Source organism: Desmodus rotundus, chromosome 3 (genome assembly GCF_022682495.2).
Source record: "Desmodus rotundus isolate HL8 chromosome 3, HLdesRot8A.1, whole genome shotgun sequence".
NCBI classification, from domain to species: Eukaryota; Metazoa; Chordata; class Mammalia; order Chiroptera; family Phyllostomidae; genus Desmodus; species Desmodus rotundus.
In genome coordinates this window covers 147,538,731-147,559,317 of record NC_071389.1, presented here as the reverse complement: position 1 = coordinate 147,559,317, position 20,587 = coordinate 147,538,731, and the positions used below count along the sequence as shown (strand labels likewise).

At 55.4% G+C, this 20,587-nt stretch overlaps 2 protein-coding genes across 8 annotated transcripts; one reads left to right on the top strand and one right to left on the bottom strand.

Moving 5' to 3' along the window:
• The first annotated feature begins 630 nt into the window (after positions 1–630).
• GLI1 (GLI family zinc finger 1) lies at positions 631–10,954 on the top strand. The gene is made up of 13 exons (XM_053921256.1): positions 631–698; positions 982–1,137; positions 3,846–3,972; positions 4,191–4,283; positions 4,556–4,751; positions 4,958–5,102; positions 5,452–5,541; positions 5,630–5,767; positions 6,087–6,236; positions 6,874–7,038; positions 7,542–7,772; positions 8,332–8,599; positions 9,020–10,954. The coding sequence occupies exons 3-13, from the start codon at positions 3,873–3,875 to the stop codon at positions 10,762–10,764; spliced, it is 3,321 nt and encodes a 1,106-aa protein (XP_053777231.1). The 5' UTR covers positions 631–698; positions 982–1,137; positions 3,846–3,872; the 3' UTR covers positions 10,765–10,954.
• Positions 10,955–11,076: 122 nt separating this feature from the next.
• ARHGAP9 (Rho GTPase activating protein 9) lies at positions 11,077–19,033 on the bottom strand. Of its 7 annotated transcripts, none has more exons than XM_071221008.1 (18): positions 18,964–19,033; positions 17,561–18,248; positions 17,049–17,272; positions 15,888–16,115; positions 15,586–15,699; positions 15,304–15,459; positions 15,025–15,086; positions 14,801–14,891; positions 14,486–14,581; positions 14,249–14,347; positions 13,886–14,021; positions 13,682–13,789; positions 13,257–13,355; positions 12,997–13,074; positions 12,803–12,856; positions 12,416–12,550; positions 11,961–12,066; positions 11,077–11,340 (listed from the first exon to the last, which is right to left on the bottom strand). In XM_071221008.1, exons 2-18 carry the CDS (start codon positions 17,874–17,876, stop codon positions 11,169–11,171), a joined length of 2,274 nt encoding a protein of 757 aa, XP_071077109.1. In that variant the 5' UTR covers positions 17,877–18,248; positions 18,964–19,033; the 3' UTR covers positions 11,077–11,168. The 7 variants fall into 7 exon arrangements, with proteins under 7 accessions (XP_071077109.1, XP_053777232.1, XP_071077111.1 ...); XM_053921257.2 differs by having other exon boundaries at positions 15,304–15,408; XM_071221010.1 differs by having other exon boundaries at positions 17,561–17,638; positions 18,964–19,025.
• Between the last annotated feature and the right edge of the window lie 1,554 nt (positions 19,034–20,587).

The following is a 20,587-nucleotide window of genomic DNA, read 5'->3' as shown; positions in this document are numbered from 1 at the left end:
CCAACTCCGTCCCAACCCTTTAAGTTCCATCCAAAGGGTGAGGCCAGCTGATAAATGCAGGGTGGCGGAATGCTCAGTTAGCACCAAACAAAGTCGACGACCCTACCTCCAACATTATCTGTCTGGGATGAACGTTTTCGTCGTCCTCTTCGCGTCCCGCAATATATTTCTCAGTTTTTTCTGGTTCTGGTTGAAGGCCTCTTCCTGGGCAGCCGATCCAATAATCCACGCCGGGATTTACTGCCCACCACCAGCAGCGTGTTCGGTGGGGGGGGGGGCGGGTAGGCCGCATAGGGTCCCTCTAGGGAGGGGGAGGATCCTGGGGGTCCTGGGGGTGCAATAAGCCCGGCACCCCCTCTCTTGCTTCCAGCTACCCCGCCTCATCCTACTGAACGGCAAGAGGGAGGGAAATAGGAGGGAGTTGAAGGGCGAGCGGGAAGAGCGGCGGCGCGCCAGAGGCTTGAGCAAGAAAAAGTTTTTGCATTAGGGAAAAAAAAGTTTGCGCTTCTCGCGGGTGGTCCCGGCTCGCAGCCCAGCGGGCTGGGCCGGCGGGAGGGCTGGGGGCCAGGTTAGGGGGGGTGGGGGTGGCACTGAGGCTGCGCTGCCTTGGCCCCGTCCACACCCCCCTCGCCACCGCACACCCCCCAGCCCAGATCCAGCCCTGGACCGCGCATCCCGAGCCCTGCGCCCAGACGGAGGTGAGAAGGGGGGGAGGCGGGGGACCACCTGGGAGAGGTGGGGGAGGGGGTCTGAAGGGATGCTCTGCTGGCGAGGGACTCTACCCAGCCTAGAGGGAGAACTGGGGCACAAGGCGAAATTCGGGTGGGAGAGCCTGGGGTGAGATATTAGAAAGTTTGGAGATTTTTTTTCATTTGTATCTCCCTTCCTCTGTATCTTTTTTTTTTTTCTTCTGACAGTCTGTGTGTCTGTCTCAGGCAACCGTGGATCTCTTTGTCTGTCTCCGCCTCTCCCATACATTAGAAACATCTCACTTTCATGAGGTTGGGATGAAGAGGCTGGAGGGACGGCTAGCTGGAGGTCTGCGTGTAGAGAGGGGACTCCAGGTGTGTCTCTGAGCGCCGACAGGAGGACGTCAGTGTTTCTGAAAGGAGGGAACAGCTAAAGAGAGAACTCCAGGTCGGGTGGGGATGGGTGTGCGTGAGGTGACAAAACCACTGGGGGGTGGCTGGGCTAGAAACCCTGACCTGTCTTGTGACAGATGTGCTTGCTGGTGCATGTGTTTTAGGAAAAGGTGTGTTTTCCAGACAAGGAAGGGGGCTGGAAGGACCAGTGTCTAGTTTAGGCCCTAGAAAGACTCCTCAAGGACTAGGGACACCTGAGTCCCAAGGGTTGTGTACAGGGTGCTCAGGAGGAGCCCATAAGCCCTTGTCTTGACCCTCTGACCTCAGGACCACCAGGACAGCTGGGGCCAGCAGCAGGGAAACCCCTACTGGGACTGGGCGGGACCACTGGCCACTGCCTGCCCGTGCATCCCTGTTGGCCCCCCTCCCAAACGGGAGCTGGGGACCGAGGCCCCTCCTGTAACTCAGACCACCCTGCCTGCCCTTTCTCCCGGCTCCGAAGGCTCTTTCAAGCCCCGTGACCCCGAAACAATCCGCCTTCGGCAGCTAGCTTTGGGGACAGGATTAGGGAAAGGGGATCCCATAGAGACTGAGAAATGAAGATTTTAGGGGGCTAGAGAACTGGGGTCTTCATAGCATAAGTTTTCAAGGTCCAGTAGAGGGAGAAGGCGGGGCGATTTCTCTCGGGAGTTGTAAGGGTCGGATTTGGGGTGGTTTTCCCTAGGGGGGCGGGGTCCAGACCCCCTCCCCCACTATCTCACCGGCATCCCCGCCTGGCGGCACAGACCCCGCCCTTTACGTCACTGAGGGGGTTCCCGGGGGTCTGTTGGGGTTAACCCTTGGGAAGCCAGCGGGGATACCCAGGAACCTAACATGTCCTGAAGGTTCTCCTCTCCACACACACACCTTATTTTATTTATCCAGTCACGTTCTCTCTCTATAGTTTCTGGATTCTTCTTTTCCACCCTGCCACTAGGACCCCCCCACCCTCCAACAGTGCCCCACCCCCGGGCGCCGCTGCCAGCTTTCTGGATACACTGAGGGGAAAGGGAAGAATGTGTCCCGCCTCTCAGCACTCCCCCCTTCACCGCGGCTCGCTCGACTGGGCTCCCGGGCGGGCGGGGGAAGCGGAGCCGTCTGCAGCCAGAGCCTGCGGCGGCGACTTGGGTGGGCCGAGGAGGCACGGGGGCGGAGAAGGCGGGACACGGAGAAGGGGGCGGGGCCGGCTCCTGGGCGTTGGGGAGCGGGGGTGCGAGAGGCGCTCTGGAAAATAGGGAGACACGGAAGATGATTAAGGGCTCCAGCCGCAGAACCCTAGAGCTAGCTCCCTGTCCCATCCCGTGCTCACATACCCACCCCAGAAGAACGTAACTAAAGCTGGAAAAGTTGGCAAAATTTTCCTTTCATTAGTGTAAAGGGGAGTTGTGGGTGGGCTGCGGCACGCGTGGGCAAGGAGGGATGTCGCTCCACTTCCATCGCGGCTCCCCCGTGGCTGAGCAGTGGGTCGAAAAGATGACTGAATGGGTACGTTTTGGGGAGTCTCTTGTGTTTTGTGGGTCGTTTGCGATCCCCCGCCTCCTTCCCCTGGGTGAGTCATAGAAGGAGGCGGGAGAAGTGTCCCCCGACCCAGCTGCCAGCCAGCTGTGCCCCCCACCCCGCCCCAAAGTGCTAAGGTCGAGTTGGGAGGTCTTGGTTGCGGATCCGTCTCTCCGCTAGCGAAGGAGGAGTTAGGAAGGGGGCAGTCTAGGCTGCGGGGCTCGGGCAGGTCCTGGGGTCCGGGTTCCGCTCCCCATCTTACCCCGCCCTCACCCTGAATCCCAGCATCCCGGGATCACCCACCGCGCCGGCCGGCCCGCTCCCAGTCGTTCTCCACCCCGCCCCACCCCGCCCCACCCTCGGTCCCGGGAGACCGGAAAACCCGACGTGGAGTGAAAACTGAAGTTTGAGAAGAGCGTTCAGCGTCACTCTCCCCTCTCTCACCGCTCCTAATGGATGATGACTTCGTTTTTTGTTTTTGTTTTCTTTTTAAAAAAATCTCCCGAACTCTTCCTTCACAGTCCCTTTCGCGTTCCCCCGAAACAGACCAAAAGAGTTAGGTGGGCGCCCAGATTCAGACCACTCCAGAGTAAGACCAGCTTCCATCCTTTGTACGCATTGGGCCGGGAGGTTCCGCTCAGAAACGGTGTCCGGTCCTACTTTTTTTCAGCCTTAGAGAAGGGCAGACCCTCCGCACACCCTCCCGGCCCCCGCCAGGCTCCCCGTCTGGGCTGTGGCGAGGGCTCCCTCTGCTGGACACTAGACAGATTGTAGGCGGGCTGTAACAAATGAAGGGAAGGGAAAGAGACTCGGGGCGGAATAGCCAGCTCAGTGTTTGGAGTCAGAGGCTCTGCATGAGTCCCATCCCACCCCTCAAAGCTGGCCCACGATCAGAGCAAGAAGTATAGAGGGTCCATGTTTTTAAAATCACTTGAAGCTCATATAGGCACAATTGGTCCACAACACTCTTCCCTACATACACAGACCACACAGGCAAACCTCCCATCAAGTTCCCACAAAAATTGCCAAGACTGCCCCTGCCTCTTGGAGATTTCTTATCCTCACCCTGGCTGAGCGATGCTCTTTTCAATCTGATTTTCCATGGTAGATGTCTTGGAGGGGCTGGGGGCACGGGGAAGCTCTGCCCAGGGTTCTGTGCTAGTTATCTGACCTTCCCCATTTCCCGCCCATCTTGATAACTCGCAGATCTCCCTTCCCCTTCTGCAGTGTTCCCACACTCTCCTCTGAGACACCATGTTCAACTCGATGACCCCACCGCCAGTCAGTAGCTATGGCGAGCCCTGCTGTCTCAGGCCCCTCCCCAGTCAGGGGGCCCCCAGCATGGGGACAGAAGGTCAGTACACATACCAATCTCTGGGCCTTGAGGATTGGCACATCTCTCACCCCGCCCCCGGGGTCCCTCTTCTATCTCCTATCCTATGCCAGTTCTCCATCTACAAGATTTCAGGCCCCATATAATGTGGGCTTGGAATATGGGATCAACCCTATTTAATGTGGGCTTGGAAAGTGAAACCTGGTGTATCCCCCATTCCAGCTGTCTTTCTTTTCCAGGACTGTCTGGTCTGCCCTACTGCCACCAGGCCAATCTCATGTCTAGCCCCCACAGTTATGGGTCAGCCAGAGAGACCAACAGCTGCACGGAGGGTGAGGCTTCAGGCAACATCTCTTCCCTTTCGCGTCTCTGGGACTTGTTCTTATGGAGAAAGCGGGAGGGCAGGAGATCTAACTTGAAAAAAGAAATGCTTGGAGATGGGATCGAGGGGTCAGAGTGTGATCAGGCGGTCACAGATGGGGTCAACAGGGCAAGGTAGAGTCAAGTGTCATGTTTTGGTTTTATTTTCTGAGAGGACGCACAGGTTGGGTGCATGGAGAGACATGCCCCTTTACTATAGCTATCTCCCCTGTTTCCTGCCCAGCCCCACTCTTCCCTCCTTCCCGGAGTGCAGTCAAACTGACCAAGAAGCGAGCACTGTCCATCTCACCTCTGTCAGATGCCAGCCTGGACCTGCAGACAGTTATCCGAACCTCGCCCAGCTCCCTCGTGGCCTTCATCAACTCACGCTGTACCTCTCCGGGGGGCTCCTACGGTCACCTCTCTATCAGCACTATGAGGTGCAGACAGCCTCAAACCCTCCAAACTACCAGACCCTATTTGAATCCTTATCATTCCAAAAGTGTCGGAGCCCTCCTCAGTTCCTCCCCAGGACTGCCTCAACCGCTTCCCATACTGTCTCCCAGGCACCCCCACATAGCCCCAGAACTCCTGAGACTTTCTAAGGTGACTGTCCTAAGTAACCACTTCCCCTCCTCCTCCTCAGCCCATCTCTGGGATTCCCACCCCAGATGAATCACCAAAAAGGGACCTCGCCATCCTTTGGGGTCCAGCCCTGCGGTCCCCATAACCCCACCCAGGGAGGGATGATGCCACATCCTCAGTCCCGGGGACCCCTCCCAACTTGCCAGGTGAGAGCCTTCATATTACCACCTGATTTCTCTCAGCTCAGGGGGGCGGAGAGAGGACTTTATAGGGGAACGTGAAGGAAGGATGGGGGATATAAAAGTTTCAGTACCAGAAACGTAAAGGGATATGGGTGCTGGAGTTCACTCTTGGGGTTGAATCAGACTCTTCCAAATGAGCTACCACCTTTAGTCCATTCCGCTCACCAGTGCAGTCTGAGGAGGAAATGTCTCCCAAACTCAGGGGTTCCAGCTGCATGGGTGGGGGCACTCGGGGCAGGAAGACCTGGCTGGGCTCCCTCTCTTCCTTCTGCCTGCTTCTACCTTCATTACCCTCACTTCTTCCTTGGGGAAGTTGAAGTCTGAGCTGGACATGCTGGTCAGCAAGTGCCCAGAGGAGCCCTTGGAAGGCGACATGTCCAGCCCCAACTCCACAGGCACACAGGTAAGGGCAGGGCTGGCTTTAGTTCTGGAACCCGAGTAAAACAAAAGCTGTCATCCAAGTGACCCTAGGATTGCCTCCCCTACCTTAGGACCCCCTGCTGGGGATGCTGGATGGGCGGGAAGATGTGGAGAGAGAGGAGAAGCCTGAGCCTGAATCTGTGTACGAGACTGACTGCCGCTGGGATGGCTGCAGCCAGGAGTTCGACTCCCAGGAACAGCTGGTGCATGTGAGCCCCAAGGGGTGGCAGGAATGCCAGCCGGAACCTGTAGGGAATTCTGAGTGGGACACGGGAATCAGGCTGAGAGCTGAGGTCAGAGGATACTGAAGTCAGGCATGCCCTTCTGAGCAGGCTTAAACTCAAGAGTTGTGGCTTTGTTGTACAAACTTGGAAGAACTGAGGTGTGGGCTCCGATGTCCTTCCTACACAATCTTCCCCATGACGTAGAGCCCTAGAAGGATATGGTGTGGCGGGGAGGTCAAGGGAAGGAGGTCTGGGTCTCCAGGCACAGCGGAAGCTCAGAGAGCCTCTGTGTCTTCTCCCTCAGCACATCAACAGTGACCACATCCACGGGGAGCGGAAGGAGTTCGTGTGCCATTGGGGGGGCTGCTCCAGGGAGCTGAGGCCCTTCAAAGCCCAGTACATGCTGGTGGTCCACATGCGCAGACACACAGGCGAGAAGCCACACAAGTGCACGGTGAGGCTCCCTCTTCCCAAGCTCAGCGTCCTCCCTAAACTGTGGTCCCACCAAGGCAGGGCCTCGTTATGACTTTCATGGGCCCTAGGCACTTACACCTATGTAGGCCCCTTCTTCCTTAAACAAACATTAAACATTTATATTTTATGACTGTGTTGGTATGAAGTTAAATGTTGATATTATATATTAAGACACTTTCTTAGACCTACAAGCTAATGTTTCCCTTGCTTTTAGTATAAAATTGAAACATTGTTGTGAGACCCCTGAAAGTACCGTGCGCTCCAGGCACTGTGCCCACTACACTGCCGGGCGGAGAGGCCTTACATCGAGGACAGAAGACACTCCCAGATCACTCCATCCTAAAACAGTCTCAGATCTCCATGCGGGGAGACCCGCCCTGGCCTGGCCAGGAGATGCTCTGGCCTCAGCTTCATGTCCCTGCAGGCAGAGTGCCTCCAGCCGATCTGTTTCCCTATCTTTTGTCCGCCCATGTCCTCTAATCATGGGAATTCTCCTGAAGCCCCAGTACTTTCCACTCTTGAGTTGTTATCTCTGATGTCCCTTTTGAGATTTAGGGTTCCTTTAATTCCATGTCCTTCTGTCTGAGAGCTATCCTTTGACCCTCTATACCCTCCAGTTTGAGGGGTGCCGGAAGTCCTACTCACGCCTCGAAAACCTGAAGACGCACCTGCGGTCGCACACGGGTGAGAAGCCATACATGTGCGAGCACGAAGGCTGCAGCAAGGCCTTCAGCAACGCCAGCGACCGAGCCAAGCACCAGAACCGGACCCACTCCAATGAGGTGAGCGCCTTCCCTAAGAGACTCTCCACGCTTGAGAAGCCACCTGCTGGGGATACTCCCCCGTGAGAAATCCCTTAGCCCCAGCACCCACTCCACAGAGGTGAGTCCCCACCTATATAATTCACCTGGAGAAGGCCTTTCTGAAACTAAGAATTTCCACTTACCACCTTCTACCCCCTATCTCTGACCAGCCAAAGGGCTACCCTAAAAAAGACCCGTTCTGACTAAAGGAGACCCCTGGCCCCTTCGATCCCTGGATTTAGGAGGCCTCACAGACCTGGGTTCACCTCCTCATCTTTCCCAGGCCTGGGCAGTCGGTTTTCCTAATCTTTCCCCAACCCCCCCATTTTTCACTCCCAGGGCCCCACTCTTCCTATTCCCTTGGGTGCTATGTGTTCCCCCCTTTCCCCTCGTCCTCACTGGTTGCCACCAACTTTTCGCATTCCTTCTGCATTCTTCCACTTTCACACCCTTGCCTGCTGTCTCCCTTTTCCACTCAACAGAAGCCCTATGTGTGCAAGCTCCCTGGCTGCACCAAACGCTACACCGACCCCAGCTCGCTCCGGAAACACGTCAAGACAGTACATGGTCCTGACGCCCACGTGACCAAGAGGCACCGAGGCGACGGCCCCCTGCCCCGCGCACCCTCCCTTTCCGCAGTGGAGCCCAAGAGGGAGCGGGACGGAGGCCCCATCAGGGAGGAGAGTAGACTGACTGTGCCAGAAGGTGCTATGGTGAGACAGCCGGACAGCCCTCTGTCTGCACACCCGCGACTGCCCTGCGGACACCTTCCTTACTTGCCCACCCCTCCCGTCACTCTCCGTGGCCAGTCCTCCTTCAGATGTCACGGTGTTGCGCCGTGGGCTACTGGGATTTTAGTGTATTTATTTAATTGGTTCAGCAAATTCTTACATAGGACTCATTGTACTGTTCCAAGCCCTTTACGTATATAATTTCACGTACCCCTCACAACCACTCCATGAGAAAGGAACTTATCTTCCCCATTCTCGAATGAGGAAATTCAGGCACAGAGAAATTGCCCAAGGTCGTAGAGCTAAGAGGACTAATTGAGCCCAGGTGGTCCGTACTCCAGCCTCGGCTCTTCTCACCAACGTCTCTCCCCCAGGCTGCTCTGTCCCTCACCTGCTCAGCCCTAGCCCTCTCTACACCTGTAAGCCTCCCCTCGATCCCAGCAGTCATCACCGGGACACAGGTTTCTAGCCACTCACCAAGTTCAGGGAGCTGTGGGAAAAGGACCAGGGTGCCACCCTCAGCCCTTGTCTTTCCCCACAGAAGCCACAGCCAAGCCCTGGGGCCCAGTCATCCTGCAGCAGTGACCACTCCCCAGCAGGCAGCGCGGCCAATACCGACAGTGGTGTGGAAATGACTGGAAATACAGGGGGCAGCACTGAGGACCTATCCAGCTTGGACGAGGGGCCTTGCATTGCTGGCACTGGTCTGTCCACTCTTCGCCGCCTTGAGAACCTCAGGCTGGACCAGCTACATCAGCTCCGACCAATAGGGCCCCGGGGCCTCAAACTGCCCAGCTTGACCCACACCGGTGAGACCTGGGTGTGGTGGGTGGTTGCTGGGCTGAGATCTGGACCTTCCTTGAGGGTGGAAGGAGGACTTCCTCTTTAGGGATGCAATACAGCACCACTGTACACTAGAAAAAGGTCCCCCTTCTTTAAGACACTTTCCTTCCATCCATCAGAAAATTGTTGTGATATACAGAGTGTGTGAAGTGAATGCTGTCCCCTAGGATTGTGCAGTGTGCCACCTGCACAGCTGTTCACAGCAGCCCCAAATCCCTGATGGGACAGGAGCAGAAAGGGCAAGGGAGAAGAAGGACACAGAACTAAGTGGTTAGAGTTAAGGAGCCTTTCCCTGGGATTCCAGGACAAGGCTGTCCCATGGGGGAGGCAGGCTTAGATTCAGAGGGCTCCCTCACCACCCTGCCTTTTCTCCCTGTCACTTGCAGGCACCCCTGCATCCCGCCGTCTGGGCCCCCCAGTTTCTCTTGACCGCCGCAGCAGCAGCTCCAGCAGTGTCAGCTCGGCCTATACTGTCAGCCGCCGCTCCTCCCTGGCCTCCCCTTTTCCCCCTGGCTCCCCGCCAGAGAATGGCGCATCCTCTCTGCCTGGCCTCACACCTGCCCAGCACTATCTGCTCCGGGCAAGATATGCATCAGCCAGGGGAGGTGGTACTCCACCCACTGCAGCATCCAGCCTGGATCAAATTGGGAGTCTTCCTGGACCTCCCTGGAGAAGCCGAACTGAGTACCCAGGATACAACCCCAATGCAGGGGTTACCCGGAGGGCCAGTGACCCAGCCCGGGCTGCTGACCACCCAGCCCCTGCCAGAGTCCAGCGGTTCAAGAGTTTGGGCTGTGTTCACACACACCCCACCACGGCAGGGGGAGGACGGAACTTTGATCCCCAACTCCCAACCTCTGTCTACTCACCACAGCCCCACAGCATCAGTGAGAATGTCACCATGGATACCAGAGGGCTACGGGAGGAGCCAGAGATTGGGACCTCCATGATGGGCAGTGGTCTGAACCCTTATATGGACTTCCCACCTGCTGATACTCTGGGTTACGGGGGACCAGAGGGGGCAGCAGCTGAGCCTTATGGAGCTAGGGGTCCAGGCTCCCTGCCTCTTGGACCTGGTCCACCCACCAACTACAGTCACAACCCCTGTCCCCAGCAGGTCTCCTATCCCAACCCCACACCAGAAACATGGGGCGAGTACCCTGCCCACTCCGGGCTGTACCCGGGCCCCAAGGCTCCAGCTGGAACCTACAGCCAGTGTCCTCGTCTCGAACATTATGGACACGTGCAGGTCAAGCCAGAACAGGGGTGTCCAATGGGTTCTGACTCCACAGGACTGGCACCCTGCCTCAATGCCCACCCGAACGAGGGGCCTCCACGCCCACAGCCTCTGTTCTCCCACTACCCCCAGCCTCCCCCACCCCAATATCCCCAGTCAGGCCCCTACAACCAGCCACCCCCTGATTATCTTCCTTCAGAATCCCGGCCTGGCCCGGATTTTGATCACCCCAGTCACTCCACAGGGCAGCTCAAGGCTCAGCTTGTGTGTAATTATGTTCAGTCCCAACAGGAGCTGCTATGGGAGGGTGGGGGCAGGGGAGATTCCCCGGTCCAGGAACCTCTCTACCAGAGTCCCAAGTTTCTGGGGGGCTCCCAGGTTAGCCCAAGCCCTGCCAAGGCCCCAGTGGCCACATATGGACCTGGCTTTGCACCTAACTTGCCCAATCACAAGTCAGGCTCCTATCCTACCCCTTCACCATGCCATGAAAATTTTGCAGTGGGGGGAAACAAGCCTTCCCATAGGGTAGCAGCACCACCCCGACTTCTGCCCCCTCTGCCCACTTGCTATGGGCCCCTTAAGGCAGGGGCCACCAACCCCAGCTGTGGCCACCCTGAGGTGGGCAGGTTGGGAGGAGGTCCTGCCTTGTACCCTCCTCCCGAAGGACAGGTGTGTAACCCCCTGGACTCTCTTGATCTTGACAACACCCAGCTGGACTTCGTGGCTATTCTGGACGAGGCCCAGGGGCTGAGTCCTCCTCCTTCCCATAATCGGGGGGACAGCTCTGAACACACCCCACCTCCCTCTGGAGCCCCCAACATGGCTGTGGGCAACATGAGTGTCTTACTGGGATCCCTGCCTGGTGAGACACAATTCCTCAATTCTAGTGCCTAGAGTGTGGAATTCCACCCATCACACATTCACATTTCCTAAAGGGTGTCCGTCCCCGCAGAGAAGGAGCCATGGCTCCCTGGGATGCCCCAGGGAAAGGAGGTAGGGGCTGGAGGCTGTGTATAATCTGTATATATTTGGGGAAGAAATTTGATAATGACACTATTTCCTAATAAAGGAACTGCATCAGAAAGAGCCCTGCTTTGCGTGCTATTATCTTGAGGAGGGGTTAAAGCCCCCCCCCCTTTCCTCTTTAGAGGCTCTCTCAGCACATCCCAACCCCTCAAGTCAGACTCACAAAGATGGAGACAGTCATCTGGGAGACACAGGATTTAAGGGGATGTCCTCAGAACATACCATACCATCAAAGGGCACCATTGGGAACACGGTTTCTCTTTTTGCCCCAGTCAGGGGAAGAGGCTGGTGAAGTCAGTGAGCATCAACTGGACTAGCTGCCCAGGGTAGAGAGCATGGGCTGCTGGGTCAGACGTCTCCTGCTCCGGCCGAAACAGGGTTGGTCCAAACACAATCCCCAGATTGTGAGGGGTCATGCGGTTCTTATCTGAGTGGGCTATCACCCTGTGGGCAAAGACCAAGAGAAGGGCCTATAAAGCAGCAGCTTTGCCACTTCAAATAAATCTAACCTTTCAAAGATTTGAGCAGGGAAGAATTCACCCCTCTATGTGGTGGCCAAAGGAGAACAAGGAGAGAGGGCCTCAAGGGGGATGGAGATAGGACCAGTAGACAAAACTGCAGGATACAACTCGAAGAAACAAGCTAGGATACAACCACCTCTTCCCAGCTTCAGAGACTTCCCCTAGAGCCCTCTCTGCTCACAATTTGGAAGCCTTTAATTCAAATGTCTATCCTCTCTCAGAAGTCACTGCCCAGGCCCAGCTCAGCCAAATAAGCTCTAACCAGTGTTCCGATGGGAAACAAAGAGGCAGAGGGAAGGAGGAGGTTAGATTTCCCTTATTTCTCACACAGCATTACTGTGCTTGAATTGGTCCCCATTTTCCCATTTGATGCTAACCAGCAGCTTTAAAGCCTCATAATATGACCCCCTGCATAGAGGTTGCCAGTTTCTTCAATCTGCTCTAAATTGAGGTGTTTCCCTACCTTAACCCCAAACAGAGTCCTTGCTGCATGCTCCACCCCACCCTCTTCCTGAATGAACAAAGATGTTCCGTTTTCCCGACCTGCATAAGTGCTCCAGGAGGTACCGCAGAGTGTCATGGTTGGGCTTTGGCAGTGAGACTATTAATTCTCGTATTTGACAGAGGCGCTGTTCTGATTCCAGGAGTGCTGGAGAGAAAGAGTAATGGCAAGGGCATAGAAGTGAGGTTAGGGAAGGCGCTAGTGCAGGGTGGGGAACATTTCTCTTTCCCGGGCCCATGGAAGACATCATTTATCCAGCACAGCTTTCTTTTTCACTGAGCCCAACTGCAGCCTTAGAATTCTTTTCAACTCAGCCCTCTAAACATTCACACACACACACACACACACAACTAGAGTTGGCACATGTGTTGAAAGTTATTTACCATCTCTGCTTTCAGGATGAGAGAGAAGAGTACAAGGGAGCCCCTGCTCCATTCTTTACCACTCATGCCTCCCCCCAACATCAAAGGCATTTCCCAAAGCTCCCATCCCTTACCAAGGGCAGCACGAAAATTGGGCAGCAGCAGTGGGGGTACCAGAGGCTGGGGTAGCTCCCTGAGGAAAAGCTTCAGGGCTCCAGTGACCACATGAATGTCATCCCACTCAGCACTGTCCAAATCTAACCGACCTTCTGGAAGGAGAAGTAGGTATAGAGGGGTTCAGGGTTCATGAAGGGCCACAGGGACACAGAGACTGACAGATCAAGAATTTGATAGAAGAATGCAGACCACACGAATGCCCAGGGGGTCTGCAGGGGGCAAGACAGCAGAGGTAGGGATGGGGACAACCCTTCCAGGAGGAGGGCGTGGGGAAATCCACAGGCAGCAAGAAGGATGTGGGGGACTTTCAAGGATCTAAGGGGATCCTTACTCCGTGTAAATACCTTGTCCTGGTTGTTCTGGGAACATGTACCTCCCATCGGAGGTGACCGCCCGCTCTGTAACAAGTATAAGAAGAGATTAAGACATGCAGTTCCAGCCAGAAGACCTCCCTGTTCTGCCAGCTCCCTCACTCAGAACCCCCTGGTTCTGAGACAGGAAGTTCTTAGTACCACCACTTGCCCACAGGCCTTCTCACCTCTGTCCACCAGGAAGCGAAGTTTCTGGACCACTGCCAAGTTCCCGCTTACCCGGTAAATGCCATCCACATCTAGACCTAGGAGGTGAGGCAAGGAGAAGATAAGAATTGCTGTTCGAACGTATGTGTGGAGAGGTCTGGTGAGGGATCCGAGGGTGAAGAGAGAAAAAAGTTAAAAGGAAAATTAGTGGGAGGGAGATGGGGAATTCTGGGCCTTGGCCCGTTGAAAGGGTAGATTCTGGGGTCTCTGAAAAAATGACCTCTCTTATCCACAGCAGCAATGCAGAGCCGCACGAAGCTGGGCACGGTGTCTCCTTCCCGCTGACACAGTGACTCCAACTGGCAGCCGAACACCTGGTCTGGGGAGATGCAGAGTGAGGTGGAGAGCCAGCGCCAGTGTCACCCAGGGAAGCCCCTCTCCGCACAGGTCCTCACCGCAAAGTTGGGCTGGCCCTGCAGGCTGTCTGCTCTGGGTCCCGACCAGGGTACACCCACCTCCCAACAATCAGCAGTAGCAGGAAAAGCAGTGGCCTCAGAAGACCGCTGATCTAATTTTGGGAAATTCTACTTTGAGCCTCACTGGAGTTTTCTCATCCAGGAAATGGGCTGATGCCCAGATCAAGACCGTAAAAACACTACGGGAGGCGCGAAGGAAAACGGTGCCAGCTAGCCTAGCCCACCTCACCTCGGAGTAGACCCCGCTCCTGCAGGCTTTGCAAGGGTGGTCTTTTAGCGATAAGACGCTTTAGTTTGTTCCGCACCCGGTTCTGCTCAGTTCCTTCTGGGCAGCGACCTGCAGGAGGCAGGTGGCATCATCTTGAGCGCGGCCACTGGGAGGAGGAACCCGGAGACCCGCCCCCAGGTCCCGCCCCCCAGGCCCGCCCCTAACTGGAGCTCCTGCGGCCGCCGAAACGCAGCAGTGGCTTGGACCCCGACTCCTCTTCTTCGTCCTCCCCAGCGCTCAGCTCCCCCAGCTCCGCCGGTCCCGAGCCTGACAGACGCAGCTCCAGGGGGTTCTCCCGATCCTAGACCCGGGCGGGTGAGGTGGGCCGAGAGGAGAGAAATCTGCACCCCCAGCTTGAAGCAAGGAGATCCTAGCCGGCTGCTGAGGTCCCCCGTCCTGGCCCCACCCCAGGGCTCTACACTGAGACCACCCTGCCCTCCGCACCCCTGGATACTTCCCCACTCCCACGGCCCCGCCCCAGCCCGAGCCAGCCGCCCGCGCTGTCCCGCCCCTTCCGACCCGTCTCACCAGGCGCTCGATGACCGCCCGCAGTGCACGGTGCCAGGCTCGCTGCTCGGTCTCGAGGTCTGACTGCAGCAGGAACTCGTGGCCAGGGACCGTTCGGATCTGGGGGGCCGGCGGGGAAAAGGCTTGGCTCAGCGGGAGGAGCATGAAAAGCAGAGAGGCGGAGCTGGATCTTGCGGGAAATTGAGGGCGCACCCCCAGGTCCGACGGGGCTCTGGGGATGCTTGAGAGGACACTCACGTGCAGGACGTTGCGGCGGCTGGACAGGTGGCGGCCGTGCGCCAGGGCCGCCCCCCGTAGGTCCACACTGCTCTCGGGCCGGGTGCCCGCTGGTCCCTGGCAATCGGGGGAGGAAACTGAGGCAACCGTGCGGTTTCCCTCATTGTCTCCCTCTCTCCGGGTGGACCAGGAAGACGTGAGAGGCTGTGCTCCTTCCTAACTCTATACCTTCTTCCTCTACACCCCCCTGCCCACCTCCGCCCCGCAGTCGGCCCGAGGCGGTTAGAATTGCTCCGGAGCCCCCCCTGCACCCGCCCTTCCCTCTCTCACACTCACCCAGGCTGAGGAGGGTGCGGTGGGGGGTGGCTCTCGGTAGAACACCAGGCTGTTACCCGTTAACACCACCCAAGATGGGGCCCAGCTCTTCCTGCAGGGACGGAGGGGCAGCGGTGCAGAGGTCATTGAGAAGCACTAGGAGAGGCGCTGTCCCAACGCTCGGCTCCACCCAACGAATGGAGGCCGACCACCCGGACCCCGGAGGTCTTCCCAGCCCCCCTCACCTGAGCTTGCGTCCCCCCTGAGCGATCTTCGTCACGTTGAGCTGGCCTGACTTTTCCACCTCCTGGGAAGCAGAGGGAGGGGTACCAATAAGTCACCCACTGGCCCTCACCCCCCCCCCCGCTTTCCCCGAGGGCGGGGCCCTTTCGAGTTGCCGGGGAGGCTGGGTAAGCGAGGATACCCAGAGAACACTCAGAAAGAGGAAGACCTTTCTGGAAGAGCAGGAATCAGGGCATGGGGCAGGGAGGTTCTCGGCACTCACACGAACGTGGGAGGCTTACGTGCGGGTCGTCCAGGACCTGAGGCAGAGGCCGAAGGGGCTGCCGGGCTGAAGGCTTGTCTGAGGGGTCGAGCTGGGAGGTGCGTGGTCGCAGGCAGGGTGAACCCTGGGGCAGGGGGTGGAGAGACAGGTGGAGGAAACACTGACTTGGAAGTCCCTAGATGCGGGGGAAGAGGGGTGCGGATGTGGGTGACAGGGGTGTAATAAAGAGTGTCTTGCGCAAGAGAAAGTCGTGAAAAGATGGCTTTGCCTGCATGTGATCTGGAGGAGGAAGGGGTCTCACCTGGGGGTCGAGCAGTTCTGGAGACCCTGTGTCAGACTCTGAGCCCTTTGCCTGAGGTTGCAGGACACCATTGTCCCCATTCAAGGTCTGTGTCCGCTCCATGGAGGCAGGGTTCTGGGGGGAGGGGAGGCAAAGCTACATCCAGATGCCACTTCAATCAGCTCCCAACACCCTTCTCACAACTTTCTGATTCTTCTGATCTTCTGAGAGCCCCAGAAAGAAAACACACTCCTTTGGGATACAGTAGGGAGAAGGAGGAGGTTGGGGGGGGGCAGAGAGATAAGCAGGAGAGAAGGTCTCACCGGCTCCCCGGTTCGAGTGCGGCGGCGTGGGGGCTTCCAGGACTTGCACCCAGTCAGTGAATTTATGTAGAAGCAGCGTCCGGAGTTAGGGTCCAGGTACTGTTCCCAGGCGTCCAGCCTCTGCAGCGGGGGGCATGCAGGGTTTGGGGGTGGGGAGCGGGAGCAGCGGCGAAGGTCCACCAAGTTACAGTACACGGGGGGATCTGACATGAGGGGCCGGGGTCCCGCCTGCCAGGAAAGGGGGAAGAAAGGTAGTTGTCCTGCCCGAGCCCTCCCCAGACTTGTCTGCCCCTAACCTCCTCCTTCCCTCCCCCCCCCATTTTCTCACCACCAGATCCTGCCTGGGTGACCCAGGTACTGAGGGAGAAACCTGTCCCCAGCTGATTTTTTTTTTTTAACTCCCTCCCTCACGGTCTTCTTTGCTCTTCTCCTCACTTCCTGTTGCCAACTTCCCTCCTCCCCCACACCACCCCCACCCCAGGGCTGCAGGAAAGGGGAACAGGCTGTGTGTGTGTGTGTGTGTAATGGGGGGGGGGGGGTGAGGGGAGCTCCCCACCCTCACATCCCCAGAGCAAAAGAAGACAGAGAGGAGGGGGTATGGGAAAGAAGGGGCCATTTTTCAACCACCAGTAACTAAGAGAGGGGAGGGGCTGAGTCTTCAGGAAGAGCAAGGGAGCTCCATCTCTAGAGGGGACTTACTGGTGACTTGAGCTGGCAAGACCTGACACAGGACAAACCCTGCCTTGGGCCAGCAGTCAGGAGGAAGAGCGAGAAAGCATAGCTGAGGTTGGCTTTATTGCAGTGCCTCTATCATCTGCCAGGTTCCACGTATCCTCAAGGGTCTTTGCTACTTGCTGTTCCTCAGCTACAATTCTTTCTCATCCCCTCGTTTGCGTCACAGCTGTTTCTGACTTCTCCTTATTCAGATTCAACTAAAAGTCATCTCCTCAGAGATGCCTTCTTAGACCACCTCGGTCACTCTCCACCGTATTTACCTTCTTGGTAGCACTTATCAGTACCAACATATGTTTACGTATTATCACTCCACGGGAATCCCCTGAAAGGAGAGTGTGTCTGTCCTGCTTGCCACTCTGCCTAGAACGGGGCCCGGCAGTAAATATCTGTTGACAGCAGGTGCTCCGAAGGAGAGCTGTGACTCACCATATTGGCCCTGGTCTCTGTCAGCAAGTCCTCCTGGGAGAGAGATCTTCCACTTGGTCCGTCCTGGAAGGGTGTCAGGAGAGTGGGCCTCAGATTGGTGGCACTAACACTTCTACACATTTGGGGGGGAAGAGAAGGAGGCTGCTGCGACGTAGTCTGGGCTCTGCCTGGGGTTGCCTGAGATAAATGCAGCTCTTCTGGTGAGCCAGGAAACAACTTTGGCCCTGGAAATGGAAATGAGGAGAGCAGGGGGCAGGTGGTCAGAGGTGTAATCTTGGCTGGGTGCTGCATCCTGGGGGTTCACAGGGAAGACAAGAGCAGGGGTAAGCTGTTGAAAAAATAAAATGGGACCTCAAAGATTTGAGACTGGGAAGAGGGGCAATGGGAACACCATGATGGGGATGAGGAGTAGGCTGATCACAGGTAAACAAGAGAGTGGGATCAGGAGGGAGGAGGAGACTTCCAATAATTCACAGAGGTGAGGGAGGTAAGGAAGTGATGGGAGGACTTACCGTGAGTCCAGAAGGATTGCCTGGTGGTGATGGTGGTTGAGCTCTGGGAAAGTACAGATTCCTCGGTCACGTAGGCAGCTGGTACAAAGATGGGACGAGAGTTGGATGGTGCTCCCAGGTGCCTTGCCAACCACCAGTCTGAGTTGGTCTTGCGAAGCAGTAGGAACCTGTCCCCTTCAGCCATAGATACCTGCCTACCATCTGCCGCAGTATAAGTGAAGTCATAGAGGGCACAGAGCTGGGATCCCTGAGAAGTGTTTCGGGGCCCCAGCCCTAGGCTCCTCCAAGTACTTGGCCACCACTGGCCCAGCAGCATTGTGTTCAGTACTGTCGCCCATGGGAAAAGGGGGTTTTGGATGTCCAGAAAGGGACAGAACTGGCTGCTTCTAGGCAGAGCAACATGGTTCTAACAGCAGTGTCAGAGGGAGGTAAGGACAGGAAGAGGGTAAAGCAGAGGACCTGAGTGGGGGTCAGCGACAAGTTATGGGGGTTGAGAACTCCTAAGTGATGTGACTAGTGAGGAAGTATGTAAGGTGACAGAGGATGTGGTCAGCAGGGCTGCGAGGCCAGCAAGGCAGGAAATCAGACTTGACATAGTTCAGTGATTTTCCTCCAAGTACTTTCTGGGGCCCATGAGAAGATCCAGGGGTAGGAGGAGTTGGTCCTGGATGGTGGTGGGACTCTTGAGCTGTACAGGAAGAAGAGGAAAAAGAATCAGGTCTGAGACAGAACACAGGCAAAGAGAAAGCAGTTAATGACAAAGACAAAAATGTTCGTGACCCTTTATTAAATTGACACAGGCACCAATGTTTCCATTACCGATCACCTCAGACCTGAAGTTGTGTGCTTCCTGTGTAGAGTCAGAGAGACACAGAAACAGAGAAAAGATAGCCAGAGAAGTAGCAAGACCAAATCGGAGAGAACAAGAGAGTAGATGGGAGAAACACAGAGGGGTTCAGAGTCAGAGGTAGAGGTGAAAATTCCACCATCCTCCCAATCCAGGACATGTTTCAGGGAGCTGGGAAGCCTTGATACAGTCCTCTGTATTCAAGCTCTCGGGTGGGGCTCTACTTTAGTGTGTAGGTTCATTCATTCATGCTCTTAACAAGGAGGCTGAGCACCTCCTACGTGAAAGAAACAGTATTAAGCAGTGGAGATAAGGGACGGGAAGGAGACAGACACAACTCTTGCCCTCTTGGAGCTTAAGGACAGATCTTAACTAACCACATAATAAATGTATTAATTACAACAGAATCAGGGACTGTGGACAACTAGCATAGGATGCTATGACAGCATATTGGGGTGGATGGGAGTCTGATGTCAGCTTTTCCAGGAAAGGTGGGAACTGACCTCCTCTGTCCATTGTCAGAGCTTTAAAACCCACACTCGTGCTTCCTCCTTACCTGACCACTCCTCTTTCCCCCTTCTCTGTTGCTCCGCAGCACCATGTGAGGCTTTCTGTGAGGCTTTCTGTCTGGCTTTGGTGAGGTGGGGTACCTCCCCCTTAGTGACGTCAGACTGCCAGCTCTCCTCCCCGGACGTGTGATCTGAGAGCTGGGTTCCCAGTACTAGGATTCCGCCCCAGGGACATTCCTCCTTAGTTCGCCCCACTCTCAAAATGTGGAGAATCGCACCTCTCAACTCTTCATTCTTACTTCCAAAATAGTGACCAACTTTACCCATTCATTCATTCACTCATTCACTCATATGATATTTGTTAAGTGCTCAAATCCCATTCTGTTATGCTTTCTCTGAAGTTCTCTCCTGCACTTTATCTTCTACTTCTTTATAGAATCCTTCTCATTAACTTTTGAATCTTTCCCATCAGTTTTTAAAGGTAGCCAAGTCTTCCCCATCTTTAGACAAACCTCCCTTGACTGTGCTCTTAGGTTACCACTGTATCTCCCTCTCCCTTTTTGAAATCAAACGTCTTAGAGAGTTGCCTACACACAGAGGTCTTCATATCTTCTCCCCTGACTCTCTCACCTTTCTAAGGTCACTCTTCACTAGGGTCACCCCTGAGTTTGCACGGACACTTTGCATTCATAATGCTGCTTGACGTCTCAGCAGCTGCTGAAACAATGGACTTTTTTTCTCCTTCTGTAGAAACTGTGAGTGTCCCCCTTACCTTTCTAGCACTTTATTCTCTGTTGCATAAGGAAAGACTTTGCTTTTCCTTAAACCCCAGTGGTCTGTCTGAGATCCTGTGTCCTTTGTACTCTGTAGACCCTAGCTAGTCTTAATCTCTCCAGCTCAAATGACCTTCATATGCTGCTGAGTACTATATCTTCATCCTAGATCTTTATCTAAAGCTCCAGTCGAATCCACTGTCCACTAAAAAGCTCCACTTGGGTATTTCACAGGTACCACAAACACAGTATGTTCTAAACTGATCTTGCCAGCTTTTCCCCAAACCCATTTCTCTTCTAGTACCCCTACTCAGTTAAATTTAAATTCAGTATATATTTATAGAATGCTTATTAGCATTTGTGCCAGGCAGGAACTGTGGGCTGGGTATTGTCAATTAAGATGACAAGTAGAATCCCTGCCCTCTCATAACAATTAAAATACAGTGTGCTACTCACTACCAAAAGGGAAATACTATCATCTGTTGGCAAACATAGAGGGTGTACCCAACTGCCCACGGCAGAAACCTCACAGCCAGCCTTAATTTCTCTGGTTTCCTCACCACTCACATTTAATTGATTACTAAACCTTTCCTACTTCCTTTAATCCCTATAACTACCACCCTCCTTAGCATCTTCCTTACAAGGATGATATAACCTCGTAACTAGTCTCCTTGAATACAGTGATTCTTCCTTCCAGCCCATTCCTGGCACAGCAGCCAGAGTGACCTTTCTAAAACACACAAATGCCTTGCCACTCTCCCGACTTAACCTTTCAAAGACTTCTCATTGTCCTCAGAGTAAAGCCCAAGTTTTACAATTGATTTACAGACACTTTCTCCCTTTGTCCTAGTATTTCCACACTCCCCACCCCAAACTCTATACTCCAGCCACACACTAA